General features: G+C 43.8%; 1 protein-coding gene across 1 annotated transcript in view; it reads left to right on the forward strand.

Moving 5' to 3' along the window:
- The window catches only part of Sntb2 (syntrophin beta 2), an 89,408-nt gene that overhangs the window by 63,829 nt on the left and 11,848 nt on the right, over positions 1 to 13,731 (forward strand). Inside the window, exons 5-6 of the mRNA XM_031336883.1 lie at positions 1,770 to 1,912; positions 7,429 to 7,625. Coding sequence (XP_031192743.1) covers positions 1,770 to 1,912; positions 7,429 to 7,625 — 340 coding nt within the window. The remainder of the gene's footprint in view (positions 1 to 1,769; positions 1,913 to 7,428; positions 7,626 to 13,731) is intronic.

Below are 13,731 nucleotides of genomic sequence, written 5' to 3' on the forward strand. Positions count from 1 at the left end.
TGTTTGGATGATTTTGCCTTCATGCATGTCTTTGTACCATATGAATAACTAGTGACAACAAAGGCCAGAAGGAGGAACTGGAGTTACAAAAAAGTTGTGAGCTGCCACAATAAAACTCATGTCCCCTGGAAGCGTGGCCAGTGCTCTAAACCACTCGGCCATCTCTCCAGTTCCCTTCAAAAGTCTTAAAGAAAGTAAAAAATGTGACAGCTTTCAAGAGACAAGTAATTCACCAACTTGAGTTCTCCTGGAGGCAGTCAGGGAACATGGAGGACTCCGAGGGGTTTGATGATGACAGGGCTTCTCAACAGTCTTTTCCATTTGGCCCTGGATCCTTGACATGCGAAAAGGTACTAGGTAGCCATTTTCCTAGATTTTAAAACTTTTCCTAGACAACCAAGCTTTATGCAGATAAACACGTGTATATTTGAAGGCAAAACCTATACTTCCTAAGTACAGTGGAGAACTCTTGCATTTGTGTTTTCCAGAATACAGTGTAGCCCTTGCCTAGAATGAGGTGCCATGTTCAAATCAGAGTATCAAGACAATCTACATCATGGCCAACATTTACATATTATTGTGCGTATGTTTGATGTGTGTGTATATGAGCCCAGTGAAGGTGTGGAGAGGTCAGAGGAAAACTTTTGCAAGTCAGTTTTTTCTATCTACCATGGGCTCCAAGGTTCAAAATTAGGTTGTCAGGCTTATATAGCAAGCACTGTTTAAGTGATGAGCCATCTCATTGATCATGGTCAACATTTAAAAGAAATAGGTGGGGCTGGAGGGATGGCTCAGAGGTTAAGAACACTGACTGCTCTTCTGAAGGTTTGAGTTCAATTCCCAGCAACCACATGGTGGCTCACAACCATCTGCAGTGAGATCTGGTGCCCTCTTCTCAACTGTCTGAAGAAAGCTACAGTGTTCTTATACATAATAGATAAATAAATTAAAAAAAAAAGAAATAGGCTATAATTTTCTGTAATATACAGAGTGTGTTATTTTGGAATGTATTCTAAGATATTTAAAATACTAATTAATACACATTTTGTGTTTTAGATGGCAGCGTACCATGTGGTTTTTTAACTTTAGGTTGGATCTTTTGTTTTGTTTCTTTTTTTGTTTTGTTTTGTTTTTCGAGACAGGGTTTCTCTGTATAGCCCCGGCTGTCCTGGAGCTCACTCTGTAGACCAGGCTGGCCTCGAACTCAGAAATTCGCCTGCCTCTGTCTCCCAAGTACTGGGATTAAAGGCGTGTGCCACCACTGCCCGGCTTTTGTTTTGTTTCTTGAGGCAAAGTTTCACTATGTAATTTAGGCTGGACTTGAATTCATAGATTACAGGCATGCACCACACCACACCTGGCTTCCTAAATGTAGATGTTAATCAAAACAGTGCTGTGTATATTCTGCAATAAAAAACATGAATTTCCATCCTGTTCTTAAAACATATCATATATTAGACATATGGAAATTTTTATCATTTTGAACATAACAGTGTATATTAATTAGAATTGGTGATGCTCAGTAGTTATGGAATGGGGTAAAATTGCCATTTTGCTAGATGTGTCTGACATGTTAAGAGTGAACTTTTCAAATACTATTTCATGCCTCCCAACCTGTAGAAGTGACTTCATGGGGATGATCCTGTATCTCAAGTCTGTTAGGGAGGGAAGCGAAGGCCTCCCGGGGTTAGGTCAGCGCCCAGGTCACTTCTGCAAACAACTTCTTGTTGTTATAGTTAGCTCTGACTCTGTATCTCACACTGTAACAGGCAAAACTAGATGGTGGAAGACAGCAGTGGAGGCCTGTTCTCATGGCTGTGACTGAGAAGGATTTGCTACTTTATGACTGTATGCCATGGACAAGAGATGCCTGGGCATCACCGTGTCATAGCTACCCGCTTGTTGCCACAAGGTAAGACAAAAGCAAAGATATACTCTTAAGTCTATGAAGAGTCAGAGTGAATGGTGCTGTCTTTAGTGCCTAAAATAGCACTGAAGAAGCTAGTGTAGACAATGGCTTTTCCCAACTTACTGGATAAATTGTTTCAGTCACTCGTTGTGTGTGTGTGTGTGTGTGTGTGTGTGTGTGTGTGTGTGTGTGTGTGTGTACATGCGCTTTTTAAATTCCTGAAGGCAGGCTTGCTTAGTCATGGAGATAATAAGGGGTTTGGGGTGGTTTGGTTTGGTTTTTTATTATTGACTGTGACTAAAAATCACTGAAATTGCAGCAGCCTTTTGAGTAAGTGATGAAATCATTTAAACCAGAATGTGGTGCAGTGGATAAACCACTCAGCTTGGCCAAAATGTTTTTGTAGCAAAGGAGCACATAAAAATGAACATAGCTTTGTCCTGAAGCCACAGAATCTTCCCCACGTCCCAGATGTAGGGAGTGGGAGGAGAACAATTGGGAAGTGTAGGCTTTGGATGCCCTAAGGGATAGCAGCCACAACAGCTAGAAGCACATCCATAGCTAGGTTTCCTTGTTGTTATGGAAAGCCCCATGAGATGTGCATTCAGGAATCATTCAGACATTCCTCTCAGAACAGTAAACCAGAATCTATGAGAAGTCTGTTCTCTGCTGAGCATGAAGCTGCTGTGTTCCCTTGACAGAAAGAACAAGTGGATGACAATCAGGTAGTTTCATTAAAGTGAGTGAGAGCTACTCAGAGAAAGTACCTGGTACTTAGAGAGGGAAGGGGTAGAACCATCTCCTGTGCCCCATAGAGAGCACTGCATGTTTCCTGTAATAATAATAATGATTATAATAATGATGATGATGATAATAATAATAATAATAATAATAATAATAATAATAATAATAATAATAATTTTGTAACAGGCTTTCACTGTGTAGCCCTAGCTACCCTAAAACTCAGTATGTGGCCTAGGCAGTCATGGATGCATAGAGACCCACCTGCCTCTGCTTTCTAAGTAAAGGGAGTAAAGATGTATTCTCCATGTGAGGCATAGTATCATTCTTTTCATGAAAATAGAGCTTAAAATTGTCAGTAACTCTCCTGGAGTTTCTCTCATTCAGAGCTGGAGCTCCTCAGCCACCAAATAGAGCTATAGCGTCTCCTGGCCTTCAGAGCTAAGAGCGTGTGTTTGCCTTAATTCCTCCCTTCCTGGAGGGGAGATACATCTTACAGAAGACTGAGTTTAAGCATTGGTTTCTGTGCCCCTCACTGAAGTAAAGCTATCTTGACATCAAAAACTATGGTGTCATCTTAGAATGTCGCACTGTACTTGATTACAGTACCCCTCACAAAGCCTGAACTTGCATGGTGGTGGCCCACACCTTTAACCTCAGCACCTGGGAGGCAGAGACAGACGGATCTCTGAGTATGAGGCCAGCCTGGTCTACAGAGTGAGTTACTGGACGGCCAGGGCTACACAGAGAAATTCTGTCACAAAAATAAAAAAACTAACAAAAAAAACAAAGTGAGCTACTCACTGCCTCACATGCACTGAGCACAGGACAGGAGTCCTACAGGAATGACAGTATGGTTTCACAGTTACAAGTAGACTATACGTGTATCGCAGTGATGTAGAGCACATTAAATGACCCTTTGTTCCATTGTCTAGAAATTACAGTCATCTCATAAACTGCAGGTTCTGTCCTTTGGATGTTGCTCATTGAAGACCTTTAGTAGTAAAGTAAATGGGGCAGTTGTTTATTTAAGGAGGAAGTCTGCCCAGAGCCTTCTTGGTATGACACCAAAAACACACAGAAAGCCAAGCATGTAAGCACATACCTGTAATCCTAGCACTTGAAAAGTAGAGGCAGGCTGGGCAGTGGCAGCACACGCCTTTAATCCCAGCACTTGGGAAGCAAAGGCAGGTGGATTTCTGAGTTTGAGGCCAGCCTGGTCTACAGGGTAAGTTCCAGGACAGCCAGGGCTATACAGAGAAACCCTGTCTCGAAAAACAAACAAACAAAAAAAAATAAATAAAAAGAAAAGTAGAGGCAGTAAAACCAAGGTTGGGCTGGGCAACATGATAGCCTATGGGAAGGAAGAAAGGAAGGAAGGGAGGGAGGAAAGAAAAAGAAACCACACAAAAAAAAAAGAGTAAGGCATGGATGGTGTTCCTACTTGAAAACCATCATCAAAGGGCTGGCAGCCAATTCAGTTGGACAAGTAAATCTTCTATAAGCATAGAGACCTGAGTTCAGATATACACACCCCTGCCACATGAGGCAGGTGATCCCTGGAGTTCACTACCTGCCAGCCTAGTGGAGTCAGTGACCTCCAGGTTCAGGAAAGACTCAAAAAATAGTGTGAAAAGTGATTGAGGAAGACATCAAAATGACCTAGCCACCACATGCATAAGTGCACACAAACACAAATGCATACATATATGTTCTTTAAAGTGAATAGATAGAAAAATAGCAGAAACACATAGGAAAGATCATGATTATCTGCAAAACTAAGGAAATCCTGATAAATTAAGAATTAACTGTGCTTTAAACTTCATGATCAAGTAACATTAGAGTGGTGTAAATTAACAGGAGCTACAGTCAGTTTATGTTGGATTACATATTTAGATTCTTAGGAATCAAAACCCACTCTTTCTATTTCTCTCTCTGTCTCTGTCTGTCTCTCTGTCTCTGTCTGTCTTTCTCTCTCTCTCCTCTCTCTCTCTCTCTCTCTCTCTCTCTCTCTCTCTCTCTGTGTGTGTGTGTGTATGTGTATATATATTTCTTCTCTCAATACATGACATTTAATGCCTGGATGTGTTGAAGGGAACTTTTTTTCTTCTAGAGACAGGGTTTCTCTGTGTAGCCCTGGCTGTCTGGAACTCACTCTGTAAACCAGGCTGGCCTTGAACTCAGAAATCTGCCTGCATGGCTGGCGAGATGGCTCAGTGGGTAAGGGCACTGACTGCTTTTCTGAACGTCCTGAGTTCGGATTCCAGCAACCACATGGTGGCTCACAACCACCTGTAATGAGATCGGATGCCCTCTTCTGGTGTGTCTGAAGACAGCTACAGTGAATTATACCTGAGCGAGTGGGGCCGGAGCTCAATTCCCAGCAGCCACACACATGATGGCTCACGGCCATCTGTACAGCTACAGTGTACTCATACACATAAAATAAATAAACAAATCTTTAAAAAAAAAAAAGAAATCTGCCTGCCTCTGCCTCCCAAATGCTGGGATCAAAGGCGTGTGCCACCACTACCTAGCTGAAGGGAATTTTATTTTAGATCTTTACTAAGATCAAAGCTAGGTAACAACACAGGTAGAAAGACATGGATATCCTAGGTGCTAAGTGTGGACTTTGTAAGTTTTTTTTCTATAAGCTGTCTTTGACTGGGAGAGCCATGGCTGCTGTAACTGAGTGGTATGGAGCTTGTGAGACTAATATGGCCAAAACTGTTAAAGCTCATCTTTGCATGAGTTCATCTGGCCTCCCCACAAAAATGGGGGTAGGGAAATTTGGCAGTGTGCCCTAACCAATGGCTGCTCCTCAAATCCAGCAGCTGCTTTGAATTAGGTCCCCTCTGCCAATATTTCAAAATCAAATCTAGGAGGAAAATATCCCCCTAGACTTGATATTTTGTAATGTCTGATGTGGGATTAGCAACCAAACTGAACGTGGTACTTTCCTCTGTACTCCTCTTACTTAGATCATGTGTAGAGTAAATTTACAGCTTAACTCTTTCTGAGCTAGCTCATGTTCACCTGGCATGTAAGTTCTACAGGAAGCAGTTTAATAACGGTTCTCAAAGGTAACTCCATAGGCAAGTCTGTAAGTTCAAACATATCATCCAGTAATAATACTAAAATGTTGCTTGTGGTTTTTCACTGTGCTGGCAGTTGCCCTGAGGGTAAGTTAAAATGCTGATACCTTTACATGTTTCAGGGCAATTGGCAACCTGTCACATGCACAGAACACATTTGTGTGGGTAATCATTGTGTTTCCCCAAATGGATTTTGGGTGTGGGGAGCCAGTTCAACTTTAAATTTTTTTTACTGAAGTAGTAAGAACACAGTTTTAGGGCAGAGGGGGTGTTCAGGTGGTGAGAGTGTGTGTTATGAGCACACATGAGCTCTGATCAGCACACAGAGAGAAAGCCTGTAGCCCCCGTCCCATAGAAGGATGACACAGGAGGATTACTAGGACTTTCTGGCCATAACCTAACTCCAGGTTCAGTAGGAGATCCTGTCTCAAAGGAATAAGGTCATAGAGCAGGCCATCATAGCACAGAACACCTGATGTCCATCCACATAAGTTCAGGTACACACACAGAGAGAGAAAGGGGGGGGGGAGGGAGAAGGGGAGAGAGAGAGGGAGGGAGGGAGGGAGGGAGAGAGAGAGGGAACAAATTATCAGCTTTATTCATCTTTTTAAAATTCTGCATGATGAAATATGAATTTTTTAAAATATTTATTATGTATTTATTTATTATAAGTACACTGTAGCTGTAGCTGTCTTCAGACACACCAGAAGAGGGTGTCCGATCTCATTACAGGTGGTTGTGAGCCACCATGTGGTTGCTGGGATTTCAACTCATGACCTTCAGAAGAGCAATTGGTGCTCTTACCCGCTGAGCCATCTCACCAGCCCCGAAATATGAATTTTTGAGCTGAGAAAATACCCGTCCTTCATTCTGGGTTATGATCTGATGAACCTGCTGCAAGGAAAAGGACTTGCGTTATTGGGTCCTGAGCTGAGCCCCAGCTGCTCCTCAGGACCTTCAGTTTTGCCTTGGAAGAAGGGCTGATTAATAGCCACCATGCTCAGGTCTGTGTCTAAAATGACCAGTGATCTGTCACCTAAGGAAAACTGGTGCTAATTGTTGCCTGTGATAAGATTCTGCCTTTCAAAGGTTATAATTCTGGATGAGGTTTCAGTGCTACATATAAGGAGAACATGCATGTTTTGGATTTTTTTTGACATTCATTTCATTTGACATAAAATCCTCGAAGTTCATTCATGTGGCAGTTAATCATATGACTTCCTCTTCTAGTCCAGGAAATGGAACATGCCACTGTTGGCTTTGTGTGTGGTGTTTTGTTTTGTTTTAGGCTGGCTTAAAATTAAGTATTTTTTCTGTAAATGAATGTTTTGCCACTGTGTATGTCTGTGCATCATGTTTGTGCCTGGTGCTTGTGGAGGGCAAAAGAGGGTAGAGATGATTTTGAACTGCCATATATCAAACCCAGATCCTCTGGAAGAGTAGCAGGTGCTCTTAACCTGAGTCATCTCTCTAGCTCCTGGCAGAATTTTCTCATCTCTTTTTCTGTTGGTAGGTGTTTTCTTTATGAAGACAGTAAGTAGTATACTGCCTCCTATGACACCAGAGATGATTCTTTGGGATTAAAGGATATCAAAATATCATAATTTGGCTTTGAAATACATTCATCCAAAAACTGCTGAAGGTAATGATCACCTTAGCTTTCTGTTCTATTTGTGGTCCTAGGTTGGTTCATTCAGGTTCTGGATGTCGGTCACCCTCCCTTGGATCTGACCTTACCTTTGCTACCAGGACGGGCTCTCGGCAGGGCATTGAGATGCATCTCTTCAGGGTTGAAACGCATCGGGATTTGTCGACCTGGACCAGAATACTTGTTCAGGGCTGTCATGCTGCTGCTGAGCTGATCAAGGAAGTCTCCCTAGGTAGAGATACTTTGGTTTGTTTCTTTCTTTCTTTGTTTTCTTCCTCCTCCTCCTCCTCCTCCTCTTCCTCCTCCTTTTCCTCTTCTTCTTCCTCTTCCTCCTCCTCCACCCCCCTCTCTCTCCCTTCCTCTCTCCCTCTCCCTTCCTTCTTTCTTCCCTCCCTCCCTCCCTCTCTTCCTTCCTTCCTTCCTTCCTTCCTTCCTTCCTTCCTTCCTTCCTTCCTTCCTGCTTGTTTGTGACAGGGTCTTACACAGCCCAGCCTGGCCTGGCATTCTTGATCCCCTGCCTCCACCTCCCCAGTGCTGCAGTCACAGGTGTGCACTATCATTCCTGGCCCTGGCCCTGACCTTGGATTTCTAACAGTAATTGTTAGTTTTTTCAAGCCTTATCTTTATCAATGTGTACACATGTCTTTGTGTATATACCATGAGTGTGCAGGTGCCCCTGGAGACCAGAAAAGGGCAGCCAAAGAAGCAGGATTTGTTTTTGTGGATGCTGAGAATCAAACTGGAATCCTTTAGAAAAGCTAAATTGGGCTGGAGAGATGGCTCAGCGGGTAAGAGCACCGACTGCTCTTCCAAAGGTCCTGAGTTCAAATACCACCTATAATGAGATTTGACAACCTCTTCTGGTGTATCTGAAGACAGCTACAGTGTACTTATTTATAATAATAAATCTTTAAAAAAAGAAAAAAGAAAAGCTAAACCATCTCTCTTGCCCTCTAACAGTAATTAGGTGAAATTACTCAGTTGTAAAGTAAAAAACATTGCTTTTGTATGCCAAATTTAAGCTGTTAAAACGTGGTAGCTGAAGTAGTGGTGGAGGAAGGAAATCTGGTATCTGTGTCAGTACCAGACCTTTCCTATGCCTGCCACGTAGCATTGACCACCATACTACCGCATGGCTTTTTTACTGTGCATCATTGTAATCTACATTTAATAGTATAAGAACCTAGGCAATAAGAATTAGATGCACTGACTACAGTTAAGAAGATTTGGCATCTAAGGCCATCTAGATGCCCTTAAATACAAGCATCTGGCAGTTTGTAACTATGGAAAATAAAGGGTTTGGAATAGGAGTTTCTCTTCAAAAGTTTGAAAATGTCCAACCCTCAGGAGCTGGTGGCCTCATTTCCACTATGGACGCTCCCTCTAGTGGCAAGTCCCTGCTGGTTGCTTTGTTCCACGGTGGAAGTGCCTCCTGGTGGCTAGACATCATGAACTTGGTATCTCACATGTGCTCTGTAACATACAGGTATTCTAGCTTGCCTTTCAGTTTCAAGAAACAAGGGCCAGTGTGGCTGGGCCTTGGATCACAGGTCTTATACACAGCTAGTGCCTTAAGCCCCTCCTTCCTTCTCCAGATGACTCATACTCCTGACTGGATTAAATCCCTGAAGGACAGACAGTATCAATCCCCTTCATTCATTAAAACAGCAAATATTTGCTGAGCACTCTACTATTTACCAAGAGGTAGGCTTTATAATGATAGAGATAAAAGTAAACGAGACCTATTTCCTGTCCTTGACCAAATACAGAAAAGCATCCTGTTGTTCTCTGTAATTAGCTTGTTGGAGAGGCTAATGGGGTGTTTTTTCTTATACCATTGACCAGGGATGCTACCCCTTTCATAATTTGCTGGTTTTGTAAGTTACTGCTTACCAATGAGCGTACATTCCCAATGTTTTCCTCCAGTAGTGCAGTAATCACCTCAGCGGGTCAGGTTCTGGGACCTACTCCCTTCAAAGTTGTCCTGTAATGCTCAAAGAGCCTGAGTCAATTAGTCTCTCTCTCCCTTCCTCCCACCACACCCTATGTGGTGTGTGTGTGCACGCATGTGGGTGCGTGTGCGTGCGCGCGCGCGCGTGCGTGCGTGCGTGTGTGTGTGCGTGTGTGTGTGTGTGTGTGTGTGTGTGTGTGGTGTGTGCATGTGGGATGTGTGCGTGTGTGTGTGTGTGTGTGTGTGTGTGTGTGTGTAGTATGTGTGTGTGTGCGCGCACATGTGTGTATATGTGTGTCCTCCTCCCTTTCCTCCCCCTCTTGCTCTGTCTCTGTCTGCTGTAGGGTCAGGACTCTGCAGAAACACTGAAACCACCTAGAACTACAAGTTAACTAAATAACTGATCCCAGGGTAGTAAAAGCAGGATCTGTAGAAAACATTCTTAGAAGGTCTCTGTCCTCCTAATAGTACCAGTCTTTGATTTTAAAAAATATAGGCCAGGCAGTGGTGGCACATGCCTTTAATCCCAACACCTGGGAGGCAGAGGCAGGTGGATTTCTGAGTTCGAGGCCAGTCTAGTCTACAGAGTGAGTTCCAGGACAGCCAGGGCTATACAGAGAAACCCTGTCTCGAAAAACAACAACAATAACAACAAACAAAAAAAACAAAAAAACAACTAGAAAAGAAATAGAGAGTGGAGATGGGAAGCAGAGCTCAGCAGTGCCATGGAGAGGCGTGCCTGGGATTCGGTCTTCAGCACTACACAAAGAATAAACAAGCAGGCCTGGACTGGGAAGATTAAAGTGCTTGCCACATGAAGGACCAAGTTCAGTTACCAGAACCCATGTAGAAATCCAGCTGCGCTGGCTCGTGTGTGGACTTCCAGTGCCAGGCAGGTCAAGACAAGGATCCCTAGGACTCACTGGCCAGCCAGTCTAGCCAAATTGGTGAGCCCAGACCAACAAGAGACCTTGTTTCCAAAAAATAAGGTGGATAGCACCTGAGGAGGAACAATTCCTAAGGTCTCTACACATATGTACCTGTGCATACACCCACATGTGCACACAAATGTACAAAACAGGTAATATGTAACATGATTGGCATTCATTTCAGTGTAACACTGATTGAGTCCTGGCTTTTCTATGTTACCTTAGTGTGTCTTTCTATTCTGTGATGTCCTATGATGTGAAAAAGCCAATGTCCCATCTGCCTACAAGTGTAAGACATAGTAAGCAGAGCAGTGAAATGCTCTGGTGGACTGGGGATGGTGAGTGTCATGGAAGCAGAAGAAAGAGGTGTCAGAGAGGAATGGTGGTACTATCTGCTGTCTGCTCTTAAGGTTAGCCTTCAAGGAAACGCAAGGACAGCAGAAACCTACGATCTATAAAAGGAAGAGCGGGCAAATAGAAACAGGGTAGATAACCAACAGAATGGTGTAACGAGAGGAGCAGACTGTAGAGCCTTGGGATGCTGGGACAGTAAAGCAGAGAGGTGTGGACAGTTCTTTGAAGAAGTGTGCTGTTGGGGGCTGGCGAGATGGCTCAGCGGGTAAGAGCACTGACTGCTCTTCTGAAGGTCCTGAGTTCGGATCCCAGCAACCACATGGTGGCTCACAACCACCCACAATGAGATCGGACGCCCTCTTCTGGTGCGTCTGATGACAGCTGCAGAAAATTACGCCAGAGCGAGCAGGCCGGAGCGAGCGGGGCAGAGCGAGCCTGAGCAGAGGTCCTGAGATCAACAGCAGCCACACACATGATCGAACATAGTCATCTGTACAGCTACAGTGTACTCATACACATAAAAATGAAATAAAATCTTTTTAAAAAAAAAGTGTGCTATGGAGAGGAGAAGAAAAATGAGTGGTTAGAAGGAGTTGATTCTTTTTTAAGAGGTTAATACTTGTAACTGAAGGTAGAGGGTTTTTTTTAAGAGTTATTTATTATTTTATTTATTTATTCTTTTTTTTTTGAGATTTATTTATTTATTATATGTCAGTACACTGTAGCTGTCTCCAGAAACTCCAGAAGAAGGAGTCAGATCTTTTTACAGATGGTTGTGAGCCATCATGTGGTTGCTGGGATTTGAACTCAGGACCTTTGGAAGAGCAGTCAGTGCTCTTAACCACTGAGCCATCTCCAGCCCTTATTTATTTATTTCTTATGTGTATGAGTGCACTGTAGCTGTACAGATGGCCGTGAGCTATCATGTATGTGGCTGCTGGGAACTGAACTCAGGACCTCTGCCGGCCCCGCTCACTCCGGCCTAGCTCGCTCACTCTGGCCCAGCTCGCTCCCTCCAGTGTAATTCACTGCAACTGTCTAAAGTCGCACTAGAAGAGTGCATCAGATCTCTTACTGGTGGTTGCTGGGATTTGAACTCAGGACCTTTGTTGGAGCAGTCAGTGCTCTTAACCACCAAGTCATCTCTCCAGCCCGAAGGTGGAGTTCTTAAAGAATGAATGTTTGTCAATTATGCATGAGGACTTAGATTCAATCCTCAGTACCACATAGTCCAAGATATGATGGTGTATTCCTGCAATTCCAGCATGTTCTAGTTTCTTTTCTGTTGCTGTGATAAAACCCTGACCACAAGCAACTTTGGGGGAAGAAAGGACTTACTTGGCTTATACTTCCAGGTCACAATCCGTCACTGAGAAAGGTCAGCACAGGAGCCCAAGGTGAGAACTACGGAACACGTCAGGCTTGCTGGCTTGCTCCCAGGGCCAGGCTCAGCTGGCTTTCTTATACAGCCTGGACCCTCCCACACAAGTCATCAGTCATGGCCCTCACAGACCAATCTGATATGGGTAATCCCTTAATTGAGACTCCCTCAGACAACTCTAGACTATTTCAGATTGATAGCTGAAGCTAACTAGGACACAGCATTTGAGAGGTGGACACAGGACACCTGAAGTTCAAGGTCATTCTTGGCTATTTAGGCCAGCCTGAGCTACACTGAGACTAAAATAAAATAAGGGGCTAGAGAGATGGCTCAGTGGCCTCTCATCTAAAAGAGATAGGTTCAATTCCTAGTATCCACATGGAGGCTCACAACTATCTAATTCCAGAACCAGAGGATCCAACGTGGCCTTCTAGGCACCAGGCCTGCATGTGGTACAGACATAAATGCAGACAAAACGTTCATCCACATAAAATAAGAACAAATAAAGCAAAAAGTATACAATAAAATAGGGCTAGATGGCTCAGTGTTTGTGAGAACCACTGAAAACCTGAATTCCATCCCACTAGCCACTTGGCAGAGTGAGGGAACCAACTCCCAAACTTGGTCTATAGCTTGCACATGCCCACTGTAACTTGCATGTGTGTTTGTGCAAGGCACACAAACCACAAAATAGATAAATAACCAGTGTCTAGATGAAAACATATTCATTATGATCTTCCCTGCTCCTTTTCAAGGTTGAGGTAACCATAAACAAGATTCTGTTTTTCGAAAGTTTCTCACATGCATGTTTGCCTCCTTTTCTCCTGAGGCAACCCAGTTCAGAGAGAACATATGGGAGATCTCGGGGCCTGCGAATATAGCTCAGTGCTTGCCTACCATGTGAGAAGAACCTCACACAAGCCTGGTGTGGGGTTGATGGCTTCCCTTTCCTGGCTGTGACTCACCTGCCTGTACGGCACCTTCCACAGCCAGGACTGTAAGAACTTGAGCCATCTTGAACTAGATTAGAGCTGACTGACCCTTTAGACCCCAGTCCCTTCACTACACTTTGACTTCAGAGACATTAGTAGGACTATACTGTGGGTTCCTTGGCTAGGGTATGGCTGTTAACCCCTGCCCCTCTGCCATTCATTTAGAGATAGTGCTGATTTCACCCGTGTTTGCTCCGTGGCCACGAGGTTCCTTTTCTGAGGATAACTAATGGTCTGTTGCCCACACTCACTTCACATGGTGCAGAGAAGGACACCACCACTGTTTATCTGTTCTTCTTCCTGGTTTGCTAGACATACAGCTTTGTGAACTCATCGTATTTTTTGCATATCCAGTGACAGAGTATGTTGGCTACATGTGATGACCTGCTTCAAGAGCCTTTCTTGTTAAAACAGAGAAGCAGAGCTCAGCTCCGATCTTTAAGTGTCACTCTGAGCTAGCCTTGGAGTGCTGCTTCTCCAACCTCAGTCGCTTAGCTAAGTGCTGAGATTACAGGCATATGTGCCCACACCCAGTGCTCAGAGTTTCTGTTTCCATTTACATGTATCTTTGTTTGGTTGAGCTTTTAAATTACATTAGTTCCTGAGAGTATCAGAGGTCAGAGGATACTTTGTGAGTCTGGCTTCTCCCTTCCATTGTGTGGGAGAATAGGCCTGGTAGTAAGCACCATTTACCTACTGAGTCATCCTACAGCCCAGCTTTGGTGGGGCGG

This window comes from Mastomys coucha, unplaced genomic scaffold (genome assembly GCF_008632895.1).
Source record: "Mastomys coucha isolate ucsf_1 unplaced genomic scaffold, UCSF_Mcou_1 pScaffold22, whole genome shotgun sequence".
NCBI lineage: Eukaryota > Metazoa > Chordata > Mammalia > Rodentia > Muridae > Mastomys > Mastomys coucha.